Genomic DNA, 16,089 nt, shown 5'->3' with positions numbered 1-16,089 from the left:
CAGAGGGTCTTTGAAAAATTACAATCTATAATTTATTTGTTTTTGATAATAAATATTTCAGTTACAAATTAAGGGCATAGGGGGGGGGCACCTTGATTTTTACAAGTTGATCTTATTTTATAGAGTTTTATCTGAGCTATCAGACATTTTAACCGCTTGAAAAAATTCAAAGTATTTTTTGAGATATGAGAGATCAAATTTGGTGACCTTAATAGTTTCCTTATGGAAGGTTCAAACTAAAAACGCAAAAAAAGACCATTTCACTAAAAATCTATCTCCTCCTTCATTTTTTAAGCAATCTTCTTCAAATTTTCACAGAAAGTGTATCATTAAATTAAAAAAAGATTGAATGCAGGAATATTTTTAATTTTGAAAAATAAAATTTTTATTAAAAAAAACCACCTATTTTTATTTTTTTTTATCTAAAATTTTTATTAATTAACATTTTTAAAGTTCCAATTTTTAAAATCTTATAAATTATAAAAGGAATGTTTCCTGAAAGTTTGAGGTCTCTAGTTCAAAAAATGAAGGAGAAGTAGATTTTTAGTAATTTTTTAAATTTCAGAGAAAAATGACCCTGAAAAATTTGCTGTTGATACATTTGTATTGGAAACTTTTTATAAAAATTACAATATCTTAAAAGTTAAATAATATTTTTAATTCTATAAAAACTGGCTTTTATTTTGTACTTGATGCTTTCATATGAGATCCAATGTTATTTTTAGTAAAAAAATGTCAGACCCCCTATGCCCTTAACTTTTGGTCTAATTATGTTTAAATAAAAAATAAAAACTATTTTAAATAATTTTATGAAATCTATGGAATATTTAAAATATAAGAAAGTTTAAATACAAAAAAAAATCTTAATTCACTTGTGTTGTATACCTCTGTAAATATTTTCAATTTATGTTCTAAAGCTGTTTCCTTTAGTACATACTAAATTTGCCAAGCAACTTTATAACAATTTGAAAACTATTTTAGATAAATAAAACTTGAATAACTTAATAATAAAAAATACATACCATGGCTGAGAAATCGAAGTCAAGCTCAACTAAACAAGATGACAGTAAAAATTTAACCAATGATCCACGGTTGAAAGAACTGATCAGTAAAGGAATTCTCAGACTTTTACATGACAAGCCTGAAAAACCTTTGTTGTTTCTAGCAGAATATTTCCAATCTGAAAGCACAAAGCTCAACAAAGATAAAGCTGCTGAAGCAGTAGAGATTTTACAGCTTTCATCTTATAAGCAACCTGTATTTCAGTCAAACTTGATGAAAGCTTTTGAAATATTGTCTGAAAACACCAAGCATTGCATAACAGGACTGCTGTTCAATGAAATAATGGTATCATACTGCAAAAAATATTTTTCTGATGAACTTTGTAATTTGATAAACCAAAAATTTATTTGTAAATCTCTTGAATCTGTGAATTTCAGTGTTTTTAGCTTTGCTTTTACTTGTTGCTCTATTTTGTTTGAGCTGAAAAAAGTAAGTAAAAATGTTTACAAAAAGTTCATATCTTTTTCAAATGACCAAGCTGTAACTGTAGACTTGACTGAATCTTTAATCGAGTTAATAGCAGATTTGACTGATAAGAATACAAACTCAGTTGAAAAAGAATATTTTACAGTAACAATAGCAGCTTTTCTAAAAAGTCAGTCAGACTCACTAAGACATAAAAATATCAGAGAAATTAGTGCAAATGAGTTTATCTATTCTCTGTGTGAAGTATTTTTATTAAAGGTGAATTTAAATTAATGCAGTTTTTTATTGCTGTTCTACAATATTTAACTTTTGTAATAAAATTTGTTTTGCTACTTACTTTATTTACCTGTTTTTTTAAGTACTAAATTTACTGTAATTACTCTTAAATCATCATTCATCATGTTTGATAATTGTCATTTAATGTTTTTTTTAAATCACTGTTATTTTATGCTTTTAATTGTATTCAATTCTACTTTTTAATTTCTTTATTTAGTTTAAAGTTTAAAAACATTTACTTAAAGGGGAAAAAAAAAACATATATTTCTTAAACAAAAAGCTAATACTGTGCTAATAAACTTTAAGAACTAAATTACACACTTACTTCAAATTATAGAACAAAAAATATATAGCATGTACTAAGCTTTTTGTGTTTATTTATACTATTGAAATAAGTAAAAAATTTTATATGTATTTAATATTAATTACTAATTTTACTCTTTTTACTTCAAAAAGTTAAAAGTCAATATACTGTCACTTAGTATCATATTAACAAAATGCTTTAGTAATTTACATCAGTTTTTACAAAAAACTATAAGAATAAGTAGAGAAAGATTGTAACAGCTAATCAAAAATAAGTTTGGAAAAAAAAATTTGAATTGACTTCAATATTTGTAAAAACTGTAAGTAGTAATGAAGATAAGCAAAATACATTTCAATAATACTTTTGGGTTGTTGATCTTCTATGATATTTTGTTCTACTTTTACTTATATAGTAGTTATTCAAAAATAGTTATTTAATCTTTTCTAAAAGGTTAAGAATTTATCATGAAATTAATATTAAATTAACATTGAAATGATAATTTTTTGTTAAGTAATTTATCAGTTTGCTTTATTTTACTTATCCTTTGTATCCACATAAAGTTTTAATGTAGTTTCTGTATTTATAAAGTGTAATTTACCATTTCAATCCAATATTTTTTAAAAACATCAGTAATTAGTAGTAAACTGAAAGTAATATTTATAGGAAAAACATTTTTTTTTCAGATAATAAAGTAAATTTAAGCAAAATGTCATCAACTGAAAAGGTTGAGGCTCCAAACCAACCCAAATATGACTTCTACCAATCAGAAGGCACTGTAACAGTCTCTGTCATGGTCAAGGGAGTTCAGCAAGACCACCTCAAAGTCAGCTTCCAACCCCAACAGCTCATGGTACAAGTTGACCAACCAGGGAAGGAGTTCAATCTCAATCTGGAGCTGTACGACCAAATCAACACTGAAAACTGCAGCTTCAGACTGAAATCCACCAAAATCGAGCTGAAACTGGCCAAAAAGTCAGCTCTTTTCTGGAAAACGCTCCAAAAACCTCTTGAAGCCCCAAAAAAATCCGATGACTCCCTCCCTCCTTCCTACTCTTCCAAGAAGGTTGTCAACTGGGATGAGCTGTGCAAGCAGGAAGAGGAAGAGCCTCAAGGAGAGCAGGCGCTGAACAAGCTGTTCCAGGACATCTACAAGAACGCAGACGACGCCACGAGGAAGGCAATGAACAAGAGCTTCACTGAATCAAACGGTACCGTGCTGTCAACCAACTGGGGGGAGATCGGAGGCAAGAAGACGGAGGTGAAGCCCCCAGATGGCATGGAGTACAGAAAGTGGGATGAATAAGTTGGGGGACTTTTCTATGAGATTCTCTATAGTGCTAAGAATTAAGTAAATTAAATTCTGTTGCTTTATTTTAACGCTGAATTTTTAAGCACTTATTTAAAGTTAATATGTAGTAGAGTGATGTGATACTAATTTAAATTTAGACTCTAAAGTGTGCCATTATAATATAATAAATTATTTATTTAACAACTTGGTAGATTGATACTGCATTTCTGCTTCAGCTATGTCTCAAAAGATTTTATTTTAGTTTTTATTTTGATTTATAAATGTATGTAAAATACAGAAGCAATATAGAAAGTTAAATTAAATTCTGAAGTTGTTATGTAACTTAAAAAAAGATGTTTTGAAAATATTATATCTCAATTTTTATTAAACTTTTTTTAAAGTGTTTGTAACAAATAAATGTGAAAATGGTTATGCAAGAAAACAACAACAATGAAGAAGACTCCATCAGGTTAGATAAGTAGTTCTATTTATTAATATTATTTACTTATAATGTATAACTCTTTATATAAATATTTTTTGAAACTTATCAAGATGCCTTAAATAATAATCAAGTATTATGTTAAGTTTTATGTTTATATAATTTAATTATAACTGCTATATTGTTTCAACAACAAGTTTTAGACCTTTCTGTTCTGATAATAATTTACTTAACAAAACTTTATATATAGCATCGAATAAATAATTAACAAGTCTATTTATATGAACAACGTTTCATAGGATAGAACAAAACATAGCGTTGAGTGAGCTCAAAGACTTATCTCATTCAATAGTGCAACGAGCTATCAAGGAGGCTACATCTGTATTTGTAGATGAACAGTTCAAAAAAATTGTGAGTATAACTTTTATATTTATTTTCAAGAATTAAATATTTTTATTAAACAAAGTTCACATGTCTATAATATATATTGTTTTGAATAACTAACTCACAATAATTAAATCATGATTTCTTTTTGATAGGAGTTGTTGTAGTAACTAATGAAGAAATGAATTTGTCAATAGCAAATTCAAACAATTAGTTTAAATTAATTATACGTTTTTTAGGTTCTATTTATAAACTCTGTTTATTCACATTAAAAAAAAACTTATATTTAAAATGTTTTTGTAGTGGGTCAAACAAAGTTTGCAAAATATGAACATCAAATTTATTTAAAAACTAACAAGTAGTTATTGTTATGAATCATATTTATTATAAAAACTCACATAAATCAAATACTTGAAAGTTTTATCATAGAAAATATTTTTTTATATAAATGTTATTTGTACATACCTGATTAAGTTTTTTGTCAGAATAGAACAATATATATACAGATGATGTTTGTGATAAAAACAAACCAATTCCAAATATTGAATATAAACTTAATAAATATTAAATTTGTTAATAATTATTTGTATATATATTTAATTAGAATTTTTGTCAGAATAGAACAAGATAGATACGGATGATATTTATGATAAAAACAAACCAATTCCAAATATTGACTGGCCAACATGTGCAGCTTTTGATACAGAAATTGGCATTAAAAAAATTAAAGAATTCATCACTGTTAGTTGTTGTTATCATAAATTTACTTTTATGTTAAACTGAAAGTAATAACATATGTAGTATCTATAATTAGTTAACTTTTCAAGTGTTAAAAGAACTTGAGTATTTTGTAGTATCTATTAATATAGTGCCTGTTATAACCACCATTAAAAATCTTAGTCCATCAACACTTTGTAACGAATGTGCTGTGTTTACTTGCAATTTATTGTTTTGAGTGTTGAGTATGTAGAGTCAGTCTACAAAAAAACCATATATGAAAGTATCTATTTACAACCATATATGAAAATTGAAGTGCAGCTAAGTGCATTTAAGCATAACATTGAATGATAAACTCTTTCAAATTTACAATTATGATTATGATACAGAGTTTGTAGCGAGATCATGATAAAAGTTATATTTGTTGAATTGTTTTTTAATCTAATTATGTGTTTATGGTGTTAACATCATAGTGATTATTAAAACAAGAGATAATTTTTTCTGGAGTTCTTTATTTTTTTTATACCTCACATTTATAAAGTTAGTATTATTCTCTTAAACTTAAATTGTTTTTAAGTATTATTTTTTCCAAACGTTTATAAAAGTATTACAAAAGTAACTTATGTTTTTGAAATAGAGTTTATATAGTTGTGTTTTGTGTTTTTTTATGATATATAATGTCTGTCTGATTTGTATTATGTGGATTAGTATAGCATCTAGTTATTCTAAAGTAGTAATTAAATAAGGTAGATTTATTTATGAGTAGTACCGAAAAATTAAGTTGTTCTCCAGTTGTTTACAACTTACTAAAAAGTGATTTTTTTCTTAATTTAAAAAATTAAGTCGTAAAGGTAAACAGCATTTTTTTTAAACACAATGAGCAAAATGTAAAACTGCAAAAAGTATTGAAATAAAAACAAAGGGTTTAATATAAATACTTTAATTCTTTCTTTTTTCAACAGACATGGGATAGAGACGCGTCATGGTTACATCACGTCGACTGCATAGCAACCAGTGACAACAAATATGACGTCACGTATTTATACAGGGTCCGGTGGTCCCAACCCACCAAGCTCAACCCAATACCGAGGGCAGTGGCTTGCGTGTATTTCACTGTTGTGGTGTCTAAGGTTACCCCCAAGGTAAGCAGTTATATATGTTTATTTTTGTCTATACTAAAATCAGAAACGGGTCTAAATTGCACGAAGAAAAAACTTCACGAGGTAACTAAATTGCACAAAGTCAATTTTGCACCAGTTACACTTTTGCACAAGAGTAAAAAAATACAGAAAAAAAAGCAGAAAAAAAAAACAGAAAACAAAAAAAAAAATTATAAAAGATAAAAATTAGTGACCGAGGGTAAGGGTTAGCAATAACAATGTTATTTAAAATAAGAAAATAACTAAAAATTATAAAAAAAATATCAACTGAGGGTAAGGGTTAGGGCTAACAGTATTAGTAAAAAAAAAAGAAAAAAAAAACTTATCGACCGAGGGTAAGGGTTAGGGGTAACATGATACTAAAAAGAGAAAAAAATAACCTGTGCAAAATTGTCTGCTCGTGCAAAAGTGACCCTTCTTGCAAAAGAATCTTCGTGCAATTTTGTCCCCTCGTGCAAATTTGTACACTTGTGCAATCTAGACAGCTACCCACTAAAAGCTGTGGCTTGTGTGTATAATGTGGTATAAAAAGTTATACCTAAGGTGATAATTTTTAAAAATAAGAGTTGATATTGGTAGTGTTATTCTCTTCCAATATTAAGTTGACACTTTAAATTTTAGTTATATATTATAAGCGTTATAAAATAAGGTTTTATGTATTTGCTTCTTTGTTTAGTATTAATAGCTGTTAATACCAAAAGCTTGCGTCTTTTTCGCTATTGTGGTATCGAAATTCGTTCTTAATGTGAGTTGTATTGAGTAGTATATATGTTATTATAGTAGTTTTTATTCAATATTTTATCACCAATAACATGATAACACCTAAAAACAGTTTTTTTTTTTGATTTTTTGTCTTAAAACGCTATTTTTTAATTTTTAAAACATTTACTACAACAGAAGTTCCTAAATATTGCAATAAACATTTCCCATAAGTTTGAGGTATTTATCTCATAAAGCTAAGAGTAGATAGATTTTTAGCTAAATAGTCTTTTTTTTGCCGTTTTTTTCCCCTATTGTTGCCTCTGACTTTGACTTGCTATAACTCAAAAATTATTTTGAATTTTAAAAATCTGTAAAATGCAAACTGTAGCTTAGTTAAAGCTCTATAAAATAAGATCAAATTGTAAAAAATGTGATTATCCCCCCTATGCCCTTAATTTTATTATTGCACAGCTCTTGATTTTAACTACAAATAATAGTTGTGTTAATATATTAACTATTTATCAAGTATCTTATAATGTATAATTGAAGTTTTTAATAAATGGCCAACGTTATTTCTTATAAAAGTATTATACCCTAGTAGTTGTATGAAAATGATTTATTTGTGGTTTTAATTAATTTAAGGTTGTGCACAGAGTTGTTTTAAATGTGTTAGTTTCAAAAATTACACCTAGGCAACAGTGTATTATTATGTTATGTTTTTTAATTTAGATAGTGTATTGCTGTTCTAAACAATTAAGATTTTGTTTTCAGACAAAAGTTATGTAATATTGTGTTACTATTATGTTTTAATTTTAACACTTTAGTGACACTTTGAACGTTTTCAATTATTTTTCAAGCTTAATTTTTGTTTTAGTTTACAACTAGAATGTTTGTTAATAAACCTTTGACTGTATTCAATATATCATGACATCATGTTTATTTCCTGTTTTATTTATTAAGACTTATTATTATATTGTAAAATTCAGTATATGGTTTTCTTTAATGTATCAAATATCTGTACAGAAAATAAATAATTAATTTCAACAACTTAAAATGCACCTTTGGAAATTTAAGTTTTTTTATAACTTTGATTTAAAAAAATTTGTATTTAATTCTTATCTTAAGAAATACTGTTTTTGTTAGAAGTTGTGTTTTTACATACTACATTCTATGTTATACATGTATGATCAAATGATAATTTATTTATTTAAAGGTTAAAAGCCTATATAGTTTATATATAATTTTAAAGTTTTAAGTATGATTTAATACTGTAACTTAGATTCACATACATATATATTGATTAAAGCCTAGTTTTTTTTTTTATAAGCTACAAAATTTGAGCTGAGAGTTTAGTTTTGTATCAAGTAGTAGAACAAATTTTGATTTTTTTTTGATATTTACATTTTAAGTTTAATATTTAATTTGAAATAAACATGTTTTTTAAAACTAATATTTTCGAACAGATTTGGCCAGTAAAAGTGACTTATGTATTTGAAAGCAATCGACTAAAACATGTGTTAGTTTTGTCATGTTTTATCTTATTACTATTTATTAATTTATTATTTATAAATGATGTTACTAAATAACTGTTTAAATTTATGTTCTTTACACCATATCGTCCATCAAAAAATCGCTAAAAGAAATTGTATTTGTTATAATGTTTATTGTGCTTATGCAAACATACTTTTTTGCATAGTTTTTATGTTAAAAGTTTGTCAAAGTATATAAAAATGTTCAAAAAAAATCTATTAAAAAAATAGCTTGATAAAATTTTATATATGAAAAGTATAATTTTAGCTTAAATATAGTAAATTAATATTTATTATCTCATAAAAACTATTATTTATAATGATTCAATTATTGTTTTTTCAGACCTGGAAAATCAAAATTTCGTGAAGTTTGGTTGGAAAACATAATAAAATCAAAAATGGCTGTTTTAAAATCAGTTACTTTTTAAATTATATGATTTTTTTTTTGTAAATATATGTATAATTAATCTGAATTTTAAAACTATCAATTTGATAGTAGTGGTACTTTTTATTAAACACTGTGTCTTTAAACATTAAATGTACTAACTTACATTTATTTTTTATTTAAATGAGCTATTTTAAAGATCTATGATTATTATGATTTCAAACTGTACTGAAATTTCAACTGTGAAATTATTATTCAAATATTAAAACTGTGAATACTTTATTTCTGCACTGTTAATTAATGTTAGAGTCATTTCAAAACATTTTATTAAGCCTTTTCTGTTTTACTTTATATTATCATTTCTGAACTAAGTGTAAAATTTATTGCAAGAAAAATATTTATTTATAAATAGTCTTTTTTTTGTATCTATAATGACTATTAAGTTTTTATTTTAGATAAAACTTATTACAATATTATTGGTTTTTACACTATAATAGACTAAAATAAACTGTGTCTTAGTTTTATTGATCAATAATATTTGTTTGCATAAACCTTAAAAAGTTACTTAAAAGATTTATATTGAATAAATTATTGTATATAAGTTAAAGTTATTAACAAAATTATAAAGTTTTAGAATTATTACAAAATGCAAATAATATAAAAACATTATTATAAAAGGCTTCATTATCGTTGACTGGCGGATTTTAGAAAAAAAAACTCTTTTAAAATCAAATTTTTGACCAATTAAGAACTTTTTTACTATTTCATTTTAGTATATTATTAAATATTAAAAAAAAATATATTTTCTCACCATAAACACACCAAATTAGATATGAATTGTCTTTTGCGGGTGATCTTAATAATAAATACTGTTAAATACAATTTTTAGTAAATATTTTTTTTATTTATATTTAAATAAGCCCCCACTAATAACAATCAAATTAAGTGAATATTTGTTAGTATACATTTCAAAAAAGCTTAATTTAGTTTTTTAAAAAGTAGTAGCCCAGAAATTTCTGCTTAACGGTTTATACATGCCGTATACTTTTTGTTGAATAATCAATTATTTAATTGTAAAAGCCTGTTGATTTATTCTGACAGTAGTAATTGTCTATTACAAATTATGAAAATGACTAAAACCACCTTAAATGCTCAATTTTTTTTTGTTTAAGTTTAAAAATTTCATAAGATTATTGTTAGCATATAGAGCAGGGTTTCCCAAACTTTTTTTTTCAAACTGCCCCTTTGAAGAAATAAAAAAAGGCTATTGCCCCCTCCAATAAGACTACTATTGAAAACACCTAAAACCTTTTTTTGCTCTTCATCTGCAACTCAAGAATATCTAGTGTAAGTTTCAAAACTTTAAAATTCTAGTAGTAGATTTAAAAGCTCATTTGATTTTGGAAAAATATCAAAAAACTGATACACAACTTCAAAAAAAAAAGCAATGTATTTAACATTTAATTCTAATTATTAAAACTACAAAAAGTTACCAGTTTGTATATAAAACAAATGTAAAGATAATTTAACAGGATTGGCACTAAACCTGAAATCCTTGAAAAATCTGGAATTTTGAACAAAAATCACAGAAAAAACCTAAAATTTTGAACAAATTTTGAAGTCTTACATATTAAGTAGAAAACTTATGATTTGACACAAAAAATCTATCATATAGATAAATATTTTTTGTCAACATCAAAAATTTCTAAATTAAAAACTCATTTAAAGTAGCTTTACAATGTTGTTGTACTATTTAACGCAGCTCTAAACCTTCAACTTATCTTGAAACAAAAAGTAGACCCAAAATCGTGTACTTCCAAAAACCTGGAAAATATTCAAAAACCCTGGAAGAAATTTTCTCAAAAACCAGTGGCCACACTGATTTAAAAAATAATTTAAAGATCTACTAACTTCATTTCAAATATTGATTGTATTTTATACATATTTAGGATGACACAAGCATAGTATTTTAAGTTTATGATTACAATAAAAATAATAATTTTTTGTAGCTACACTGTTAGTTGAATCTTCAATTATAAATATTAAGTTTTTTTCATTAAGTATTGCTGTACATTAAGTATTTGACTTAATGTATATAAAAAACGATTTTGTAATTTAGTCTCTGAATAAAGTTTTAAGTTCTTGTCTAAACTAATTTTTTCATCTTTATTGTAATCAAACAGCTTTTGCATACAATCTCGACTGTAATTTGATACGTAATGATAAAGATTACTGAAGATCCTAACAATTCTTCGAAAACATATGAATCAGTTAGACTTAAGTTTTTAAAACAAAGAATTTCTGCTGAAATATTATGTTTTTTTACAAGTTTTTTTCTCATGCAAAGTAGTTAAAAGTATAAACCTTAATTTTAGTACTTGGTAAAAGTTCATTCAAATAAAATTTATTTGCTTAGTAAATTTATGTACTATTGTCAAAGAAAGATTTATATTATGCACATTGATTCGTGTATTTTGTAATTTATAATTTTTTTAATTGCTCACTAAAATTATAGAGTCTTGATTATCTTTAAAGTAGTTTGTTTATACTTGTTGGTTCAAAATTCTGATTTATATTGATTAAAACTATTTATTATTAGCATTGAATTTCAAACATCCCGTTAAACTTTTAATAAGTCTGTGTCTTAAAAGGTGTAAAAATAGTTGTTTAATGTTTATGTATTGTTTACATCTGGAATAACATAAATTTTCCAGAACGTTTTATATCTAAAATTTACATTGTTGACTAAAACTAAACTTTTAAAGCACATTTATTCCAGGGTTTCTTAAAGGTTTTCATAAGGCCCTCTTCGAACCAATTAAAAAGGCTAAGGCTCCCTAAAATAAGATTTCTCAAAAAACTTATCTTAAATAAGCATAAAACATTTTTTTTTTGTTCGTCACATCACCTCAAGAGTATTTAGTGTAAGATTCAACTTATATCCTTTTGGCCCCTTTTGCAGCTTAAGGCTCCCTAAATTTTTGTAACAGCCTAGAAGGGGGCTATATGACTCTGCTTGGGAAACCCTGGGTTTTACCACTTAAAATAGCAATAACCTCACGCAGTTTTAATTTACAGAGTGTTTTTAATTACAACACATTATTTTAAATTTAAGTAGCCCGCTAAGACGTTTTTCTTGTAAATGTTATCCTATTCTAGTCTATACATAATTAATATTATAGCTTACTAAATGACAAAAAAACGCACAAAATGTTTGGTCTTAGGACCTGGTGCACGATTACCTTTTGATTATCAAGTCGCACACCACGGATACCTTTTTACGTTTTGTCAGGACTTAACATATTACGTATATCTAATATTCATATAATAACATATTTAATTGAATAAATTTCAAACAAAAAAATTTTAAATGTGCAAATTAAATTAAATTTTAAAAACCAAAACACGTCAAGACACTTTTTTATCTTGATGAGAAACCATATACTTATGCAATGTAGATGTGTTGGTTAAAAAGACGAACTACTTTGTCAGTTTCATAATTTAGTTAGATTAATATCTTAGATAAGCATTCCACAAAGTTAAAACTATTTTATGTAACAAAATATAGAAAAAACCCATGTTTTAATTTTATATTTAAATCATTCTTTTCCAAAATTATTTTTAAGTAATGAAAATTTTGTAATTTCTTCATAAAGTTTAAAAGATAGATTTTATTTTTCAATGAATTTATAAAAGTAATTATTCGATAACCTAGTAAAAATAAATAAGTAAGCATTTCATCAAGAAACTTTTTTTCTGATTGTGATATAAAAATAATTTCCTTAAACACTTACATATGTCTGATTTTTATAAAAAAGAAAGCTATAGATATTTTATGTAAATTAATACACATACTTGTATCCATACCATTATGTGTTTAAGTAAACCGCTAAAAAAGTGCTTTTAAAAATAAAAAGTTCTAAATGTTTCAGAATTAATCTAATTAACAAAATATTAAATATTCAGTATTTATGTTATGTAAGATACGAAAACTATAAAATCAAATTATTTTCAAAGTATAAAATTTAGGAGTGTTCTAATTAGTTGCGTTTAAATCTAGAAACAATAATTCCGACAAAAGTTCAAAACTAGGTAAAGAGTTATTTGTACTTAAAAGTCACAATAAATATGTAAATACTTAACTTTGTTTCTATAAAACTTTGAAAGAATATTTTATTTTCAAAATAGATGTTTCAACACTTATTTTAAAACTAAAACTACTAAAATAAAAAGATTGTAAAATTTAAAGTGTGATGTACTTTAAAGTAGCTATGTTAAATGAAAAACAAACAAGTCTAAGAAACAAATTGTTGTATTTATTTTTGTTGATTTATTTTTACAACATAAAATTAAAGACAATTTAAAAAACAGCAGTCTATATCTACAGGTGTTAAAGTTGTAATACAAACTTTATTTTAAAATAATTTAACTATAAATACAAAAAAGCAAATCTTTGAAAATTGTTCGTATGAATAACTAATAATACACTTAAAGACCGAACTTGAATTTCACATACTTTTAAAACACTGAACTTTGATAGTAGAAATTACAAAGTATCCATTTCACTTTAAAGATTGCTTGTATAAACAAAAATACCACTTATGGTTCATTTGTATATTCTAACGATTATATATAAACAAGCTTTGTTTTTTATGAATCACTTAGCTTTTTAAAAATTAAAAACATTTTGATCAGTGTATATAAACTAAGTATTTAAAAATTGAGTTTAATTGTTTTTGCTAACAATGAGGTATAAAAAAAAAGCAAAAAGCTATACAAACTTTACAAAACTAATTTCGAATTCTAAAGTTTACATAATTTAGCTAAGAAAAAGTATTAATTTTCAACAAATATTATTAAAAGCACTAGATATAAGCAGTCACAAACAAGCACTTATAAAATTATACAGTTTATTTATACATTTTTTCAAAATTTAAGTTATCTTACCAAGAAAAAGCGTTTTAGATGACGTTAAAACTACTAGAAAATTGTTAAAAACATATTTATTTGTGTAAAACAAGACAAATTTTCTGCTTGGCATTAATTATCCTTCATTAACAACAACATTAGTTAAAAAAAGTTTTCTAAAACAAAATAAAATAAGTTTAAATTAATATGTTTTAAGCGTTTGCTTTGACTGAAACATTAACAAGCTTGAAAAAACGAACTTAGTTAAAGTAAAGCAGTTTCGCATAAACTAAACAAAGTTTAAATATTCAAAAAGTTTTACATTAAAACTTAAACAATACTTGAAACTAAATCAGTAAACTAAAAATTTTAGCTTTATAATACTTGTAAAGCGTGGAGTATTTACGTACGTAAATTGAGAGTTTACAAGTTTAGTATTAACTAACTAGAATTTTTTTATATATATTTAACAGATATCATTTAGTAATAGAAGTTTCTTATGTTGAAGTAGCTTAGTATCATTTAGAATTAGATTAAAGTGGAACAGTAATTTTTATAACAATGTTACTGTCACACACTATTGGTACTTTTCTCTTTAAAACTGTTTATTTCCAGTTGTTATTGGTTTTATAAGTTATTATTTGTTTTTACTTTACATTAGTTATGTTACTTTTAATGATTAAATTAGTTTAACATTGATTGTTATTATAATTTACGATAAAATGTGAAATTAATAGTTGTAGTCAAAGTCTACTAAATTCAGGTCATTGAAGTTTGTGTGCACAAAAAATGCTTGATTACATTTTTTTATTTTAGGAGGATAAAGTATAAATGTTTTCTATAATAACTTAATTTTAAAGTTGTGTTTTATAAAAAGCCTTTATAAAATTTCTGTATTGGAAAATAAAGCACTTAATTATGAAAAGTATACATCCTAGCTAAAACAATGTACAAATGAACATATGCTCTAAAAGTATTACAAAAGCTGTTTATAAAAATTTTGCAAACACTTGCAAAGGTGAATACAAACCTGGAATTATTTATCTGTCCATACAAACCTGGAATAATTTATCTGTCAACACAAATCTGGAATTATTTATCTGTCAATACAAATCTGGAATTATTTATCTGTCCATAAAATATCCAAATGATATCCTTCGTTGTTTTGGTAAATTTAATCCTTCTCTAGCCAATACACAGCCATTTAATTAAATATATTTCAGAGCAACCGTTTTTTATAAATAAATCCTATTCTAAAAGCCGAAATACGTAAATAAACTTTTTTATCCAGATAATAAAACTACATACTTAAGAAATGTGGATGTTTTTGATATATGAGACAATTATTTTGTCATTCTGAAGATTGTTGTTAATTTACACTACATCTTAGATTAGCTTTTCACAAAGTTTAAAATAATTTATGTAATAAAGTTTTGAAATCAAAACTGAGTTTTATTTAGTTTTTTATCTGTTTTAAAGAACGTTTTAATGTTTTGAAATGTTTGTAAGATGTTGCAAAACTAATAACTTTAGTTTATGTATTTATTAGATTTATAAATTTGGTTAAATACAGTATTGTAAAAACTAATCAACAAACTTTTGCTATTTTTATTGTGATAAAGGTACTATAAATAATATGTTTATAGAATGAGGTTGTTGATATTTTAGCGATTTTATATTTGCATTTATCATAAGAAAATAAAAACTTTTGATAATAACCTGCTTAAAACTGGATATAAAAAAATAACTAAAATATAAAACTTCAATTTGCAGCACATATAGACATTAATGGAACATTTATTTGTTAAATAATTATTTTTTTAATTTAAAAAACTGTTCAAGTATAGAAAGTTTTTAAATTGTTTTCGAAAAGTATCTTTATTTAATATATACAATTGTAGTTTCATAATGAAATTTCTTTGTCACATTGTGTTTAAAGAAAAACAAAAATTATAAGCTAAATAAAATGTTTGGTTTTATAGAAATGAAAGCTTCTACCAGCTAGATTTTTAAATTATTTTACGTAGTTATGTTCAAAAAATTATGTATTTGAGTAAATCGGTAGAAAATATGTTTCAAATAATAGAAAAATTAATAAATCATTTCCGAACATTACAAAAATAACTTAGATAAAAAATGAATAAATTACATTTATGTTATTTAAGATAATTATTTGTTTTTAGCAATCATCAGTTTAAAAAATTAAGGTAGTTATAAGGTTAAAACCTAGGTGTATTTTGATTAGATGTGTTTTTTTTAAGTAATCAATTTAAACTAATTTTAAAGCCAGGTAATTATTTCTCTAATATTTAACATTCAAAATACTTATGCAAATGTTTACCTTTACTTTTACAAAAAACTAACAAGCATTAAAAAAAAACTTTATATAATTACAAACATTCTGCATAATTTAAATCAGGTTTCTACATCATTATGTTTCAGTTTAAAACTAGAAAAATAAAGTTAGTAACGCGATAGTATAAAAAATTTTGTTCTTACGACTTCATGT

General features: G+C 24.5%; 3 protein-coding genes across 3 annotated transcripts; all 3 read left to right on the top strand.

Annotated features, from left to right (window-relative positions):
• Nucleotides 1-1,006: 1,006 nt before the first annotated feature.
• Nucleotides 1,007-2,523, top strand: LOC145843320 (uncharacterized). The gene is made up of 2 exons (XM_082950782.1): nucleotides 1,007-1,657; nucleotides 2,519-2,523. Exons 1-2 carry the CDS (start codon nucleotides 1,024-1,026, stop codon nucleotides 2,521-2,523), a joined length of 639 nt encoding a protein of 212 aa, XP_082806908.1. The 5' UTR covers nucleotides 1,007-1,023.
• A 232-nt stretch (nucleotides 2,524-2,755) lies between these two features.
• Nucleotides 2,756-3,746, top strand: LOC145842017 (uncharacterized). Its single transcript, XM_082949365.1, has one exon. The coding sequence runs from the start codon at nucleotides 2,775-2,777 to the stop codon at nucleotides 3,369-3,371; it is 597 nt and encodes a 198-aa protein (XP_082805491.1). The 5' UTR covers nucleotides 2,756-2,774; the 3' UTR covers nucleotides 3,372-3,746.
• Nucleotides 3,747-3,748: 2 nt separating this feature from the next.
• On the top strand, nucleotides 3,749-8,784 carry LOC145842018 (A-kinase anchor protein 14-like). Its single transcript, XM_082949366.1, has 6 exons — nucleotides 3,749-3,825; nucleotides 4,095-4,206; nucleotides 4,801-4,920; nucleotides 5,859-6,038; nucleotides 8,222-8,274; nucleotides 8,631-8,784. The coding sequence occupies exons 1-6, from the start codon at nucleotides 3,782-3,784 to the stop codon at nucleotides 8,713-8,715; spliced, it is 594 nt and encodes a 197-aa protein (XP_082805492.1). The 5' UTR covers nucleotides 3,749-3,781; the 3' UTR covers nucleotides 8,716-8,784.
• The last annotated feature ends 7,305 nt before the right edge of the window (nucleotides 8,785-16,089 follow it).

This window comes from Thalia democratica, chromosome 8 (assembly GCF_965202585.1).
Source record: "Thalia democratica chromosome 8, ktThaDemo2.hap1.1, whole genome shotgun sequence".
Taxonomy (NCBI): Eukaryota; Metazoa; Chordata; class Thaliacea; order Salpida; family Salpidae; genus Thalia; species Thalia democratica.
The sequence above is the reverse complement of the archived record's forward strand: the minus strand, read 5'-3'. Positions and strand labels throughout refer to the sequence as shown.